Raw genomic sequence first — 17,382 nt, 5'->3', positions numbered from 1 at the left:
GCCAGTGTGGTGCCGATCTTCAAGAAAGGGAGGAGAGTGGATCCAGCTAACTACAGGCCTGACTTCTATCCTGGGGAAGATCTTAGAAAAGTTTATTAAGTTTATTAAGGACAAGGGAGAAGAGATTGATGTCATATATCTTGACTTCAAAAAAGCCTTTGATCTGGTATCCCATGATCACCTCTTGGCCAAACTGGCCGGTTGTGGCCTTGGCTCCACCACGATCCGCTGGCTGGGAAACTGGCTCCGTGGTCGGACCCAGAGGGTTGTAATCGATGGCAGTCACTCATCGTGGTGCCCTGTGACCAGTGGGGTCCCTCAAGGCTCTGTCCTGGGACCCATACTGTTCATCATCTTCATTAATGATGTGGACATTGGAGTCAGGAGTGGACTGGCCAAGTTCGCCGATGACACCAAACTTTGGGGCAAAGCATCCACGCCAGAAGATAGGCGGATGATCCAGGCTGACCTGGACAAGCTCAGCAAATGGGCAGACGAGAACCTGATGGTGTTTAACACCGAAAAATGCAAGGTTCTCCACCTTGGGAGGAAAAACCTGCAGCACCCTTATAGGCTCGGCAGTGCTACATTGGATAGCACTACAGAAGAAAGAGACTTGGGGGTCATCATTGACCACAAGATGAACATGAGCCTGCAATGTGATGCTGCGGCTAGTAAAGCGACCAAAATGCTGGCTTGCATCCATAGATGCTTCTTGAGCAAATCCCGGGACGTCATTCTCCCCTTGTACTCGGCCTTGGTGAGGCTGCAGCTGGAGTACTGTGTCCAGTTTTGGGCTCCACAATTCAAAAAGGATGTGGAGAAGCTTGAGAGAGTCCAGAGGAGAGCCACACGCATGATCAGAGGTCAGGAAAACAGATCTTACGATGACAGGCTGGAGCCATGGGACTCTTTAGCCTGGAAAAGCGCAGGCTCAGGGGTGATCTGATGGCCACCTTTAAGCTTATCAGGGGTGACCACCAGGATCTGGGGGAACGTCTGTTCACCAGAGCGCCCCAAGGGATGACGAGGTCGAACGGTCACAAACTCCTGGAAGACCGTTTCAGGCTGGACATAAGGAAGAATTTCTTTACTGTCCGAGTCCCCAAGGTCTGGAGCAGCCTGCCATTGGAGGTGGTTCAAGCACCTACATTGAACACCTTCAAGAGTAAATTGGATGCTTATCTTGCTGGGATCCTATGACCCCAGCTGACTTCCTGCCCTTTGGGCAGGGGGCTGGACTCGATGATCTCCCGAGGTCCCTTCCAGCCCTAATGTCTATGAAATCTATGAAATCTATGAATTAACTCTGCCACAAGCATGCTTAAGCTTTTACTTTTGATGCATGTTTTACTGGAAAGATTTACTGTGCTATAAAATGAAACTACTGCTCTTTTTAAAAATATGTCTTGTTGGTTGACAGTGATCATGAAATTCAGTTTTATGAACTCTCTAACTTCGAACCGTACTGCCAGATCAGTAGCTTGGAAGCTATCCCTTTACGACTGGACTATTGGTAAGCAATGCTACATTTGTATCATTTGTTCTATCTTAACATTATTTTGTTGCACACTTCTATTTAAACAGTATTTCATTGGTGACATTTGTCTGGTCCTTACAACATCTCCAGTGTTCAATTTGGCATTCATGTAGTACCAGGTGATGTTTCTTCACCAACTTCCTATCAGATGTACAATATTTCATCATCAAATGTATAATTTTATCCCTTGTTAGGCTTAGCTTGGCATGTGCTAAATTACACTACACCAATGTGTCCCTGCCATAACAGGAGTGAATGTGACACTTTGTAACATCTATTTTGAGCAGCTGCCACCAATGCGTTAGATGCTTGTAAGCAGGTTGTCTAGCTTGCTGGCTTCTGCAGATAGGTTATTCTCCTTGGGGAGCCTCCTCAACCAGTCCTCCTCAGTTAAGCACAGTCTTTAAGTACCAAACAAGCAAACACAAAAACCAAACCTTTCTGCCCTGTCAGTAAGGGCAATAGGGTGGGAGACCTTTGGCCCCAGCACAGCACCCTGCTTCCTCTTTGCCACAAGCTATTTGCTTCTTTTCAGGTTTTGTCCCACTGTTTTAAATATGGTGCTGTTTTTGCCTCCTGGCCAGTCAGCAACAAATGGCACAGCTACCAGCCCCCCTCAGCCAATTAGCGGTGAGCAGAAGAAGCAGCGTCATATTTAAAAATCTTGTTTTTGCTTCCCCGCTGATCAGGAGCAAGTGGCAAGCAGTGGGGCCCCTCTAGCAATCCATGGTCGGGGGGAGCGCACCGGGGAACCTGCAAAATTAAAGGAGCTGCCATGAATTTGGTAGGTCCCTAATTTTTAGAGAGGTTACACCCACACTGAACATGTAGGGAAGGATTTTGGCCAGTCTAGTCTGTTGTAGCTCCATCTCTGTAATGTATGGATGTCGCTAGTACATGTGAAGTGAGGTGACTGACCAACTGTTCCATGTTTCATTCTCTCACTTATCAAAGAGCCTCTTCAGTATAAACACACAGCAGCACATACTATCTATTTTACATCAAATAAATGTCCCTTGTGCTTAGGGAGGAAGCTGAACAGGTTTGTTGGGCTCCTTGATTGCTGTGGGAGTCCATTCTGCAGTCCCACACCGGCCCCCAAGAAAACTTCACCCTTGTGACAAATGGCTCCACTGTGCCTGAGGACTGGTAGTGTCAAACACTGTTTTCCCAAAGCATTAGGCAACATTTTAGGCCCCTTAGACACAAAGCACTGAGTTCATCTTGCAAAATGAAACAAGCCTTCCTCCATTACTTTTTACCCCAGGGAGGGCAGGGATCTTCCTGATATAAGCAGATAGCCTTCAGAAGAGCAATACCATCTTCCACCAGGCCAGGATTTGGTCTTTGCAAAACATCCGTAAATACAACGGATTTGCCTTATCTATTACATCCAACTCTGTTTGTTTATCCTGAACTGAAATGTCATGACTACATTTTCATTTATTACCTTTTATCTTTTTACTTGTTTTAGTTACACTGATACTGATGAGTGCATGATTCTCTATGGGGATGATCAGGTAAATGTTTCAAAAAGATTTTTGGAACAGACAAACCCCCCCCGCACAAAACATAAACCCTCAACACTGACAACCTGAAGGGCTCAGGATTCCTCTCAGGTCTTTGGTTACTTGTAGTGCCATCTAGCAGTGTCTCTTGGCAAGCCAGTCAGTTCCATGGGATACTTAATGCATAGAGAAGATCAGTAAAAAGAAACTGCAAAGAAGCAGAATTCCCTGTGCCATGGCTGGGAAGTGATTTTGGGACGAGACTGTTTAAGATGAATCTTTTCAATCCCTGACCCTCAGTGTCTGGTTAAAGTTAGTATTGGGGTCAGATAATGTAGCAGTGGCCCAGGAGATTCCTTGAGTTGCATGCGCCAACCTTTTGGAAGGAGGGTGTGGAGGTCTGAATAATGAAGTTCACCCACTAATATACCAGTTTCCAAAACTTCTGTCCTTGGGGTTACTGCTAGCTAGTAGTCTGTCTGATGTAACTTAGGGCCCAGTTCTGCAGTGTGCCGAGTATCCTTTTAATTTCCAGTTGAATTCAATGGCTGGCACTAAACTGAGGGTGTCCAGCACCCCCTAGGCTCAGGCCTTCCAGAGCTTTTATTTTTCTGAAGCTGATGATTTTCCCAGGCTTACCGTACCGCTTATGAATATGAGATTCTGCCTCTCTGAATGCAAAAAAAAAATGGCATTTGGAAGTTAGCAATTTTTGGGTACTTTATTGCTTTTATCAGTACTTTGATCCTGCAGATTGCTGTGCAGCTTCTGGATGGTGTTCAATTGCCTTCAACTTTTACTGATTTTAAGAAGGTCAGGCCTTTTGATCAATGTCTGTGGTGTTAATTATCTGTTTGCTAACCATCAATACAGATGTCTAACACCTTTATTTGAGGAAATCTCCCACTGACATCAGTGATGGTCTGAGAACTTGGCCCTATATTTTTAAGTTTCTGATGCAAGTCTTGCTGTTTCTTCAGGGTTGTGTCAATATTTTGCTCATGTCTTCTGTGGGAGAGCTCCTGAGGTAAGTACTTGTGTGTTAAACATAATGTAAAAAAACAGGTTTAGAGTGCAAATCTTTAGTTGTCTTAAATGAACACTGAGTTTCTTTGCTCGTGTCCTACTTTACTGCTAACTACTACAGCGTTCTCTCTTGTGCGTGCAGCGGTGGTCTCCGGGATGCTGCAGCAGTCGCAGGATGCATGTGTTCCCAGAATTCACAGGACCACTACAGTTGGACATGAAACAATTTCAAGAAGTGCAAGCCCATTCCACATCCTGTCAGATAATTTCATAATTGGGCCAGCAGATGGCACATGTTGCCTTCTCGATAAATCCCCATTGTAGTGTATTGGCCAAATTACGTACTTGGCCTACAGTCGATTTATTTACCACAGAAACCCCCTGACGCTAACCGTTGGGTTTCAGAACGGTGGGCTTCTGACAGGTCTCGTGAACTGTTTCCCCAAAGTGTTGCTCCTATCATCTACAACACACTCTAAAGCAGGGGTGGGTCCCTGGGGGGATTTGACAAGCTGAAAAGAACAAGACGAACGAATGAAAAAGCAGAGGATGGCAAAAAGGATGATATAAAAGGAAGACGCTTTTACTATGGAGCTAATTGGTCTGCTCCACAATAAAGAGCATGTGTAGGTGCATCCAGTGTGGTTGCAATGGCATAAAATGTGTGTATATTATAACATGGAATTTCAGGGGGTCACAGCCGCGTAACAAATGTAAGAAGAGTTATGTGACCCACCTTACTCCACCCAGGAGGAAGAGGATGATGGGCAGTGCAGGAGAGGACAGCTTTGTGCTGTGGCCAGTGTCAGCAATAAAGCTTTGGCTACCTTTGTAGCTCTGAGAAGAAAGCTGCTGTATTTTCTATTCAGGGGGAGCTTGCATCCACTCACAATATCTGACAAAGACAACTTCTGTTTACAAAGGCTTTTGCCTCTTTGAACCAGTTCGTTTTGGTGCCATCCTGCCCTACCTTGTGCTCATCAACAGTAGTTCTAACGAGCAACTCCTGTCCTTGCAGTGGCAGGACATTGATCTCACCTTCATCTCTGCTTTACCTGTAGCAAGTTAGAGTGTTTTTGATGTTTTGGGCATTATCCCTGCATGAGGGTTGTTTTTGAAAAGCCTCAAGAACAGAAATTCCTGGGGCAGCTGTCTATGTGCTGAAGTGCAAGATAAATTGCTATGTTCTTATAAATAACCTCAGGCTGTGAGGAAGAGTCAAGGTTTCTAAGTGAGCTATAACTCTCAAAAGCTTGGGTTATATACAATGTAGCCCAAGCTTTTGTGAGGAATTTATACTGTAGTCCATCCTGTATGGACTAAATGTGTGTCCATGTGATGTATAATGCAAATAACGTTTATAATCTAAATAATATTGTGTGACATATTTGCTATAATATAATACACATATATAATTTGGTTGGTTTATAGCATGCAAGTCTACCCTGCCTTCTATGTGCAGGGTCAAACAGATCAAAGAAGAAGTTGCTTCTTAACACTTAAGGATGCTTGTTGCCTTCTTTCTTCTAATCTTTCTGCCTTCACTTTTTTTTTTTCAGAACGTGGAAAAAACTACCAAAAGACAAAAGCCTGCCTAATATTGGCCTGGAGAGTGCTGTTTGTTCTCTAAATGTCACTTACATTCGTTGGAAAGTGCATGGTGATTGGGTTACACAGGTAGTAATAATAACAGCCTTTCTTCCTGACTCCAAATGTTAAAAACCAGTAACACAGGAAACTTTTTCCACAAATGAATTCTCCATGGTAATAGTAAGGTTTCAGTTGCATGTCTGGTCTGTGTGCAGGAGGAACCTTTTCATTAAAATAACACAGCTGGCATAGAGGCAGGAAGAACTGCAGAACAGCCCAAATTGTCAAACCTGATGCAAGGAGGGGAGAGAATTTGACATCAGAAAACAAGGAATAAAATTCAGACCAAGAAGGTGTTGTGAACCTTGAGTCAAGAACTCCTTAGCTCTTACTTTGGCCCCAGTGGCACCCGCTTTTAAAATGTGGCATCAACATCAGCCCATTGGGCTGAATTGCTGGACTGTGGCATTAGTGAGGAGATCTGAGTGGAGGATTACAGCCTGTTCAGGATCCAAAATCAGGAGCTATCAAAGAATGGGCATGGAACTGAAGAAACATGCTAAACCTTTCACAGCTCTAAACTTCAAACCTGTCCATGTGCCAGGGCTGAATGCTGCCCTTCCTGGACCTTTTCCCCAGAGTTATTTTGGGTGTGAGAAATAAATATTTGACAGGTTCCTGAGGCTGCTCTGAGTTCAGAAATGTAACGGTAGCCCCAGTGGTGATGGGCTAATGAGATATTTAGATGCATGCTGACTGGCTGAGCGGAAGAAATGAGGAGCATTTCTATAGTGCCAGAGGGTTGGTTTGTTTTATTTTGTCTTAAACTTGTGGCCCCTAATCTAGAAAGAATTTCTTGTGACAGAAGCCAAAATAGTAGTCCCACATCACAGCTCAAGCAGATGAGGAATATATCTAGTGTTAAGGAAATAAAGAATTTCTCCGCAAAGGGCAGCAAGTCTGGTTTGCTATTGGTATCAAAGCCTCACAGCTGGTAAAGCTTCTGCCCAACTGACCTGCTTTCTCTAGGTGGCAGCTGGTGTGTGTTGGGGAAGGGGGGAAGGAATTGCTGGTAAAGCCTCTGGCCTGGCCTTGCCCACATTTCCCTGCTGTGCCACATATTGGGTCATTGTGGCTCACAAATGCAGCCCACATAGGTCAGCAGCAAGAGGGAATCTTTGGTCTTGAAGGAAAGGTCAAAAATTGCCTGGTGTTGACTGAAGAATTTTGCTTGACATTCTTGAAGGCTGATAGCTGGTCTAACAGGCACAGACACAGTGCATGAGAGGTGCTGATGATCTTTGCCTTTCTTGCTGATTTCCAGAGAGCAGAATCAATAGGAGAACCCCTACAAGGCAGGGCATAGCTCAGAGGGAAGGGCAGATAGTGCTGAACATGGAAGACAATTTAGGGAGCATCCAGCTCCATCTGTGCTGATTGCTGTTAAGGTAATTGAGTTGGCACCATACGCTACAATGGGCTGTGGAGATGTACCCTCAGATTAGCACAAAGTCCTAAATGACTAAGAATCTGTCATGCCTTTGGATGCAGAAAGGAGCAGTTTAAGACTGTTTTGTCACTTTACATAAGGGAACAGTAGGAACATTAACCACTGTAATGCACCCACTCAATCCACCCTCGCACAATTTAAAATTTTGTTGTGCATTAACGTATGCTTCCTCCCTTCAGAAGCAAAACCCCTTGAACAATGGAAACAAACAAAGTAACTCCAGTATCCTACACCCTCCTCTAATCAGTGTTTTGTATTATTTGTATTTAATGTTATTCTCTTGTTCTGTTCTTTTTAGCTAAACTACTGTGATTCCATGAAAGCAGTGATTTCTACCTCTAGCCATGAGTCTACAGCTTTAGTAATAGGTAACAATTTCACTTCTAAAACTTTCTCCAGGAAGTTCCTCCAGCATAAATTTGTATGATTTAAACACAACTTTTCTAAGCTTGCTGTCTTCCCTTTAGTGTAGTGACCTGGTCACATCACTTCCAGCTGGCTAGTTCTATCTCTAGTAATAACTGTGTGTGTGAACTTTTCAGCTAGGCTAGGAACAGACATTACACATAAACTGGTTTAAACCTGTAACAGAACAGATGCACATAAACCAGTTTGAAAATGGCTGAAACCGGCTTGAGATGATAAACCCTGGTTAAATGTAATATCAGACTTAACTGATTTGGCTCAAACTGGTTTATTCAATGTCTGTCCCAGACCCCTTGCTGGTTTAAGTTAAATCAGAGTCCCCCAATATCCTGGCATGCTCTCTGGGCTGGGCGGGGCTCTCTGCTCCACAGCAGGGCTACTCTTCCTCTCTGCTCCCTGGATGGAGCTTGGCACAGACTCGCAGGCGCAGCAGGGTCTAATGGTTTCCCTGTGCCCCCCTCTTTTTCCTCCCGCCCTCCCTTCCTTCCTCCTTGCTGCCACAGCAGGGACCGTAGCCAGCTTGTGGTATGCTAGCTAATGCCGAGAGGTGTCTGTGTGTGTCTTTCTCTCCAGTTTCACTGGGATAGGCAGACAGAGCAGTGACTGCTTAGGGCTTTTGGAGCTAATCAACAGGTCAGCTGGTAAGCTGTTTAAAAAGTTTGAAGTAATGTGGAGAGAGGCTATTGATTTGCTAATTTCATAGATTTAATTTCATAGATTTCATAGACATTAGGGCTGGAAGGGACCTTGGAAGATCGAGTCCAGCCCCACGCCCGAAGGGCAGGAAGTCAGCTGGGGTCATAGGATCCCAGCAAGATAAGCATCCAATTTGCTCTTGAAGGTGTTCAGTGTAGGTGCTTGAACCACCCCTGATGGCAGGCTGTTCTAGACCTTGGGGGCTCGGACAGTAAAGAAATTCTTCCTCATGTCCAGCCTGAAACAGTCTTGCAGTAGTTTATAACCATTGGACCTCATTATCCCTTGGGGCGCTCTGATGAACAAACATCCCCGCAAATACTGGTGTCACCCCTGATAAACTTATAGGTGGCCATCAAATCACCCCTGAGCTTGTGCTTTTCCCTGCTAAAGAGCCCCATAGCTCTCAGCCTGTTTGTTGTAAGGTCTGTTTTCCTGAACTCTGATCACGCGCGTGGCTCTTCTCTGGACTCTCTCAAGCTTCTCCACATCCTTTTTGAATTGTAGGACTCAAAACTGGATGCAGTACTCCAGCTGTGGCCTCACCAAGGCTGAGTACAAGGGGACAATGACATCCCAGGATTTGCTTGAGAAGCATCTATGCCAGCGTTTTGGTTGCTTCACTAGCTGCAACATTGCATTGCAGGCTCATGATCATCTTGTGGTCAATGATGACCCCCCAAGTCTGTCTTTCTTTCGTAGTGCTAGCCAGCATAGCACTGTGAAGCCTATAAGGATGCTGCAGGTTTTTCCTCCCAGGGTGGAGAACCTTGCATTTTTCAGTGTTAAATACCATCAAGTTCTCATCTGCCCATTTGCTGAGCCTGTCCAGGTTAGCCTGGATCACCTGCCTGTCTTCTGGTGTGGATGCTTTGCCCCAAAGTTTGGTGTCATCGGTGAACTTGGCCAGTCTGCTCCTGACTCCAATGTCCACATTATTAATGAAGATGTTGAACAGTATGGGTCCAAGGACAGAGCCTTGGGGGACCCACTGGTCACAGGACACCATGATGATTGACTTCCGTCAGTTACTACCCTCTGGGTCCGACCACGTAGCCAATTTCCCAGCCAGTGGACAGTGGTGGACCCAAGGCCACAATTGGCCAGTTTCGCCAAAAGATGATCATGGGATACCAAATCGAAAACTTTTCTGAAGTCAAGATATACGACTTCAATCTCTTCTCCCTTGTCCAGGTGATAGGTTACCTGGTCGTAGAAGGAAATGAGATTGGTGAAGCAAGACCTACCTGCAACAAACCAGTGCTGGCTGTCCCTCAGGATGTTGGTGTCCGCCAGTCCGTTAAGGATGGCCTCTTCACTAAACTTTTCTAAGATCTTCCCCGGGATAGAAGTCAGGCTGATGGGCCTATAGTTTGCCAGATCCACTTTCCTCTCTTTCTTGAAGATCGGCACCACATTGGCCTTCTTCCAGTCTTCAGGCACTACACCAGAGCGCCAGGAGTTCTCAAAGATCTGTGCCAGGGGCTGGGCTATGATGCTCGCCAGCTTCTTGAGTACCCTGGGGTGTTAGATTGTCAGGGCCAGCTGACTTGAAGGTATCCTGCCTCTCAAGGTGTTCCTTCACAAGGTCAGCACTGATGGAGGGCAGGGGATCTCCCTCACCCGGACCTCCCTGTCCCGTGGTGGACATGGGCGTCCCATGGGACTGCTGAAAGACCAACGCAAAGTACCCATTTAATAGATTGGCTTTTTCCTGGGCGTCAGTTGTCTGTTGCGCCATCTGGTTCAGCAGGGGTCCAACGTTGCCCTTGCTTTTCCTCCGGCTCCCCACATATCTGAAAAAGGACTTTTTATTGTCCTTGATGCTTGAAGCTAGTTGAAGTTCAGTTGCAGCCTTGGTGATTAAAGACTGTTTATTAGCCCCCACCCCCACCCCCACTGGCTGGCTTGCCTGTCAGTTTGCTGCAGACAATACGACGAAGCAAGGAGGGAGATTGAAAAGCTCTGTATCATCAACGGATGCATGCACTACATTCCCCCACCCTTGCCTCAGAGTGCTGGCTGTGGGCTGGTAACACTCCCACCACTGGAGCAGCCAGCGTGGAAAAGCCTGGGACTATGCAGGCAGACATCCCTCATAAGAGAGTCTTGCTGGGGCCTGCCTACACCCCCCTCAGCTCAGCTCCCTGCAGAAGGGGAGGGAGGGTTTCCCTAGGGCCTCCTGGCTTGTAGCCTGAGCCACTGCAGGCATGTACCTAAATTTCCTCAGTTCAGAGAGAATGTCTGTCCAGTTTCAAACCAGTTCAGTCTAGTCAGGTTAAACTAACCTGCAAAGATTTGATTCAATTCAGGCTCAGGCTTTGTGAATGTCTGTCCCTAGCCACGAGATCCACCTTTCAATTTGAATCAGATAAACTTCTGCACAAAAAGGGCATGGTCAGAATTGCCTTCCACAACTGTGCTCTGCAGTCCTAGGGCTAGCTGTGCAATTGAGATGGGCAACTTTTTAAAATGCCAGTTGGGACCATTCAGAAGAGGCACCAAGCAATGCATCTTCCACCTCTCCCCACCTTCCTACTTTGGGAGCCCCACCCTGACCAGCCCACCTACCTTGCAACTGAACCAGCTAGCTCTGGATCTGCTGGCAGAGTGGAAGAAGCAAGTTGCTTGCACTGCTGTGTTCCTGTTCCTCTGGACTCAAAAAAATCTGCCAAGAGCCTGTAATGCATTTGAGCCTGTGAGATTTGTTCAGCTATCCCATTCCCTTTTACATTTACATATTTCACCTGGCAACCGGAGGAAACTGCACAAGAACAAGTTTCAGAGGCTGCCAGTGGTTTCACCTTGTTCCAGCTGGAAGCACAATAAGCAAGGCCTTTTTTGTGGTGTGTTATACATGGGTCTGATGAGCAGAACCACAGATTGCCTTGCTGTGCAAGGCATTTGTAAAGGCACATTCATCTTATTTATGCTCAAATAGTTCTGGTTCTGCACCATTTGAGAACACTGTTGCTCCCAAAAGGGTGTAAATTTTATCTGCTGAGCAGTCTTGCTTTTACAGAAGTTATGCAGCACAGTTGTGTTATGCAGCAAAATCCATACAGAGTGAAAGATTTTTAGGCCAGAAAGTATTAAATTATCTGTTCTCACCTTTGGTGTAAGGCAGATCATGACAGTTACCCAGAGATGGGCAGAAAATAGATTTTCCCGTCCCACACAAGTTAGTTAAAATTGTCCTGTCCTGAAATGTGATTAAAAATTTGAAAACCCTTAAAAACTTGAAAAAATGTTTGTGACCCTGATAGCCCGGGAGAGAGGAATCAGATCAGGTCAGTCTCAACATGCTTTATTTCAGTAATTTCAGAATGTTTCATTTTTTTTTTTTTGACTTTTTTTTTTTCCTCCATCCCTCTTTATTTATACTAAATAAATTAAAAACAAGAAAAGAAAAATTCTTTTGAACCTAAATGAAACTTTGGCTGCTGACAGATGTTAAGACGGTGGTATAATTGGAGTTTGAAGAATTTTATGCCCCACCCTCAAAGTTCCTCAAACGCCATTCATGCCATTGCCAACTGCCAGCACCAAAGGAGCCCCTCACTGCAAGCCCTGGCATGGGTAGGAGTCCTGTCCTGTTCTGTCCTGTTGCTGTCCCATGAGTTGCAGGGCAAGGCTGTTTTTTGAAGCTGCACATGCAGCTGAAGAGCAGGGAACTCCCAGCTGCTTGGGCCCTGCACCAGGAAGCAGTATGTGCAGCTGGGGTGTAGGGAGCTCCCTGTTCCCCAGCTGCTGCTTCTGTGGGCGCTGGTTTTCAAGTGTGTTCTCAAATCCTGAGACTAAATGGTAGGTACAATGAGAAAAATATGTTGACACAGAAATCCAGAGGTGGCTATGACTAGGAATGAAGGATTGTTTTTGTTTACTGCTAGTTCAGATCACTTACATTTCTGGCCCTAGGAGATATGGAGCATATGTATATCTTGTAGATTGAGCAAAGGATACACAGCTCTTCAGCGCCTTTCAGAGACTCCAGTTCTGCAAAACACCTCAATATGTGAATTATGACCAGAATAACCTTCTAAATCCCATTGATTCAGTGCAAATGGGAACAGGCTCTTTTTTGAACACACGAGTGGAGTTTTGCCAATATTCAAAGAAGTGCTTACATACCCCTAGTCATCTAATACAGAAAAATTCTCCTTTTCAGCATAATGGAGAACAAATACTAAGCTTTGTCTACAGGTATTTTTCTCCCTGCCTACCCACCTAAATTGGGCCCTCCCTACTGCAGCATAGATCATTATCTGTCAATGAAAGTGGTGGGTGCTCATACCTCCTCTAGTTCACGTTTGGTTTCCATAGTAACTGTTTAAACATAACCATCTTATCAATCTGAACCTCTGTTAGTTCAATAAGCAACTATAAAAATCCTTCCAAGTTTCTATGGTAATGGTTTTAACCCCATATGTTACAGGGTTTTTTTTATAGACCCCTAGAAATAGTAGAAATTACTTTTGATGCAAAATGTCCTTAAATTTTTCATCTTGAAATACCCAATACTGTTGCCCAGTGCCCCAGAACTCACTTGTGATGAAAATCCCTTTTACTTCAGTTTCTTAACTAAGTATCTTAATTCTCTAGCCACATGAGCAGTGCTGAAGCAACCCCTGCCTGACTTGAGCGTTTGTCCTTCTCGGCTTATCTAGATTTCATGTACTCAAGAGCTGGAGGACAAGCAGATGACACTAAGAACTGATTTAGTGCATTTCAGGGAGATTTCATGCTGTTTATGGTGAATTTTTGTTTCAGTTAATTTTTTTTTTCCAGCCTAATTTATAATTGTGCTGTAAGTGCCACATTTTTATAGTAGCTTCCATCAATAGTCTCAATAGAAAGTACAAGTATTATCTACTACCTACCATTGCTGTTAGAGAAATGTTGTCATCTGCTTTTTAAGAGAAGAAAATAGGGTAGAACATTGCAACCAGTAAATGTCAAAAAGGTTATTTTTTCAGCCCAAACACATTCTTTGTCTAATACTTGCACTGTCATGGTACTGGCAGTTTTATGACATGGGACTACAGATGCACGTAATCAAGAATAGGTGATGCTGGCACAGTGATCAGAGAGGTTCTCTTTGCTTTTGGTATAGCCATCCACACCCATTTCTTTTAATCCTCATCAAGAACTTATTTTCTGAGTAGATCACAGATGGGCCATGTACAGAGCCTGAGATGAGAAAATAATGGATCATTAATCTGAACCTACCAATGGCAGAACGCTCTCTGCAGCAACACATTCTCTTTCCATTTAAATGCAACTCTTTACATTTTCTAGAGCCTCTTTCAGTTTAGATATTGGAGAGGAAAGGAGGACTAGCACACCATTGTTTTGCATTTCTGGCCACCTTTGTCCTCTGGCATGGGCAATTCTATTTTCTGTTCTTCTGACTCCTGTTGGGAATAAACCTTGAAAGTAGTATTGTAAAAACAATAGTAATGCGGCTTCAGAGTTGTTTGCTTTGCACTTATACCTTCTTGTATCTTTCCTCCTTATATTTGTATCCAGAGGGGATGCAGTGGGATGACTGCATCCCCTCCTCCCTCCTTTTTGGAGTGGATCACACCCTGGGAGCCCTGGAGGCTTTAAAAAAAAAAAAAAAAAAAAGTTTTCAAAGCAGATAATCCCTTCCCCTTCATGTTTAGAGGCAGGCCCCCTCTCCTTCCCTTCCCCCTCCTCCACTTGCTGCTGCTGCTTTTCCTGCTGTTCTGGGGACAGGGAAGCTTCAAAACCATTCCTGCCTGTTCCAGCCAGGCGGTACATCGTGGGCTCAGCTGGGAACAGTGACAGCAGCAGAGGCAATGGGCAAGCAGTTCCCCCTTCCTGTGTTTGCTCCTGAGGGGGACTGGGCAGGGTGGAGAAATGCACCCCTGCCCATCTCCACTGCTACCACTGTCCTTGTTCCAGCTAAGCCCAGCCCCTTTGTAGCTCAGCTGGAATGGGCATGAAGGGCTTTGAAACCTCCTAGGCCTGGGATAGCAGAAAAAGCAGTAGCAGTAGGCAGAGGTTTGGGGGAAGGAAGGGGATGTGCCTCTGAGAATGAAAGTGGGGGTTTATTACCTGCTTTGGGGAGTTTAAAAAGTCTCCAGAGGCTCCAGTGTTGCAGTTTTCCCACTCTGGTGCATGGAGAGGAGGTGGCTGGGAGGATGGCTGTTGCTGTACTCACCTCTGTCAAATCCTGGTTTCACCCCTGCGTGTATCTCTTCCCCCTCATTCCCGGTGCGTTTTCATGTTCCATGTGTTTAAGCACTGGCACAGAGACTGTGCCCCTCTGAAATGTTGTGGCATGGTACAAGCAGAGTAGAGCTTGAAACACTGAGTTCAGTTCTGGCTTCCTTGGCCAGAAAAAAGTTAACAGATCGGAGAAATTTCAGAGTAGGTCCGCAAAATAGTTCAGGGGCTGGACGGAATTGGCTTATCTCTGTGTTTTGGCTAATGGGAAACATGGTTCTACAAGGATCTGAAGGTTCCCCTGCAGAGGTGGCTGAAGTAATGCTAAAAGGGAGCAATAGCATGACAACAAATGTGAAATGACTGTTGGGAGAAATTTCCTGGAACTGAGAATTGACAATGCCTGATATTTGCAAGATGGCAGGAACTGCATTGGCTGTGACAACTTCAACCAACTCTAAGTGAGTTTATCCTTTTATTTTTAGGGTGCACTGTAGGGGCAACCAATGTTGAACAGCAGATGAAAGAAATAAAAGATTCTGCAAAAGAATCAAGGGGGAAAAAAGGACAGATGATCCCCAGTGTCCCCACAAGGAGAGCTGAAGGTGATCAGACAGTATTCCGCATCTACAAGGGAGTGAAAACATTTGCATTCTGCAAAAAATACAACCTCCTAGTGACCGGAGGCATGGATCGGATTATCCGGCTATGGAATCCTTACATGCCCAGGTTAGAGTGTGTTCAAGCATACTTGTTGCAAAGGAAGCACACCTTTAATGACAAGCAGCTCTTGCTTGATGGTAAGAATCAGCTAAGCAAGTATATGTTGAAGAAAATCATAAATGTCCTCAGAATAGGTTTGAACTGGTAGAAATGGTTTTGTTGCACAATGTATAGTACTAGCATGTGTGAGCACTAATGCATGCACACACAGAAATAAGTTTCCCTTACTCTTAAGAAAAATATGCACATTAATACAGGGGTGGGTAAAATACGGCCTGTGGGCCAGATCCACCCCGTGGAAGGACTTTTTCTAGCCCACAGAAGGTCCCTTGGTTCTGCCTGGCCCAGGTGTCATCTAGCCCATGGTGCATCCTGCTGCCCCTTGGGCACACCATGGGGCTGGGGCAGCTCTACACTTTTGTGCTTGGCCCAACAGCAGCTTCTGCCTGGCTGCTGCTGCCACTGTTCAGTGTGGGCAGGTGAGTCTAGAGTAGGCAAGGGTTGGGGCTGTGTATGCTGGTTCTGGCTGGTCCAGAGCTGGTCTACTCTGTCAGGCTGAGTTGGCAGCAGGCCTGGGGTGGGTTGAGGTCAGAACTGTGCATGTGGGTCACCACCAGTACCATGGGGCTGGGGCCAGTGGTGGTGGCAGCCAGAAATAGCCACTGTCACCTCCTGGGCTGCCTAGAAAGGCAGAATGGTGCAGGGTTGGGGCTGTGTGCTATTGAGGAGCTGCAGGGTGCATGGGCTCCAAGCTGTTGGGGAGAGGGGGTTGCTGGCTGGCCCGTGGCAGTTCCCCACAACTGCCTACGTGGCTATGGGCCCAAATAATTGCCTGCCCTGGGCTACGCCTATTTAGTTTAGACGAGAAATGCTTGAGGTGGGATATGAAAAGGGCTTACAAAGTAAAGAAAGTAAATAGGAATTTATTAATTAGTATCTCTCACACTACAAGAACTAGGGGTCACAAAATGAAATTAGTAGGTAATAAGTTTAAAATTAACAAAAGGAAGTTGTGTGAAAGAGAGCTTCCTTTTGTTAATTTTAAACTTACCATGAAAGTGTGGAACTCGTTGCCAGATGGTTGTGAAGTTGACAGTTTAACCAGATTCAAAAAAGGATTGGACAAATTCTTGAAGGAAAAAGGTTTCAGTAGCTATTGATGATGGGAATTAGGGCTACAGCTTCTGAGTCAGAACTGCCTAGATTTTAAATGCTAGAGACTGCAAAAGAAAGAGGAAGAGTGGAAAAAACCCTTGGTCATACCCTGTTCACTCTCCTTCTCAGTACCCACTCTGTGCCCCTGTGTGACAGGATGCTGGGCAAGATGGTGCTGACCTAGTAAATGGCAGTTATTATGGTCTTATTGCAGTTAATGGATGTTGCATATAATTGGTGCAGTAACAGTGGTTCTGTAAGTTGGAGTGTTTATAAGCCGTCATGAGCTAATAACAACTGTTTGTATGTAAAATTGAGTTGAAGTTTTGCTTGTCTCCTAAGTTCTCAAACCTGCAAAGTTCTCTGAAGGTCACTCTCTGGGCAAGGCCTGGAAGTCCATTTTGCTGCAGTACAAATAATCATTGTTATCAGTTTTTGAGGATCCCCATTGAAGAACCAGGTTGCCAATGTGTGAAGTGCTATATGGACCCAGAACAACAAAAAAAAGTCTTTGCCCCCAAAGGACACATCCAGATGAGCCTGCATGTGCGGGAATGGGAAAAGGTTCCCCCCCACCCCGCTACAAGTTGGGTGGGGGGCACAAAATTAGACCCCTGGATATCCAGGGATCAAAAAAAAAAGACTCAAAAAGCAGGGCAACTGGAGGCTGGGTCCTCCACAGAGATGTTCTGGCTCCCAGAGCATCTCTTTGGTTGGCCCTCACCCTGGTGCTGAAGCACCCTGCCTGCCCATGCAGGGCAGGCAGTGTGCCAGCAGCAGGTTGCCAGTGCTGGTAAGTAAGGGGTCGGGGGGCCTGGAGGAGGGGGGAGGGGACCCCTGCCGGCCCCACCTGTTTTCCCCCAGTCCCCACATCCCTTCCCCGCTTGGCCCCACCCCAGCATCCCCACAATTAAAAAACAAAACAAAACAAAACAAAAAAAACTGAATGAAAACAAACCTCACCCCACCCAGCACTCACCTCACTTCTAGCCGCTGTTGGGGTTACGGGGGGCCCT

General features: G+C 45.6%; 1 protein-coding gene across 1 annotated transcript in view; it reads left to right on the top strand.

Annotated features, from left to right (window-relative positions):
• The window catches only part of LOC149875110 (cilia- and flagella-associated protein 337-like), a 90,534-nt gene that overhangs the window by 26,033 nt on the left and 47,119 nt on the right, over positions 1-17,382 (top strand). Inside the window, exons 8-13 of the mRNA XM_090028001.1 lie at positions 1,424-1,516; positions 3,015-3,060; positions 4,029-4,075; positions 5,634-5,751; positions 7,473-7,542; positions 14,974-15,217. Of these exons, the coding sequence (XP_089884127.1) occupies positions 1,424-1,516; positions 3,015-3,060; positions 4,029-4,075; positions 5,634-5,751; positions 7,473-7,542; positions 14,974-15,217 (618 nt within the window). The remainder of the gene's footprint in view (positions 1-1,423; positions 1,517-3,014; positions 3,061-4,028; positions 4,076-5,633; positions 5,752-7,472; positions 7,543-14,973; positions 15,218-17,382) is intronic.

Source organism: Crocodylus siamensis, chromosome 1, assembly GCF_052110815.1.
Source record: "Crocodylus siamensis isolate JL-2025a chromosome 1, ASM5211081v1, whole genome shotgun sequence".
In the NCBI taxonomy this organism is placed as follows: Eukaryota; Metazoa; Chordata; order Crocodylia; family Crocodylidae; genus Crocodylus; species Crocodylus siamensis.
This window is presented reverse-complemented; position numbering and strand designations above follow the sequence as displayed.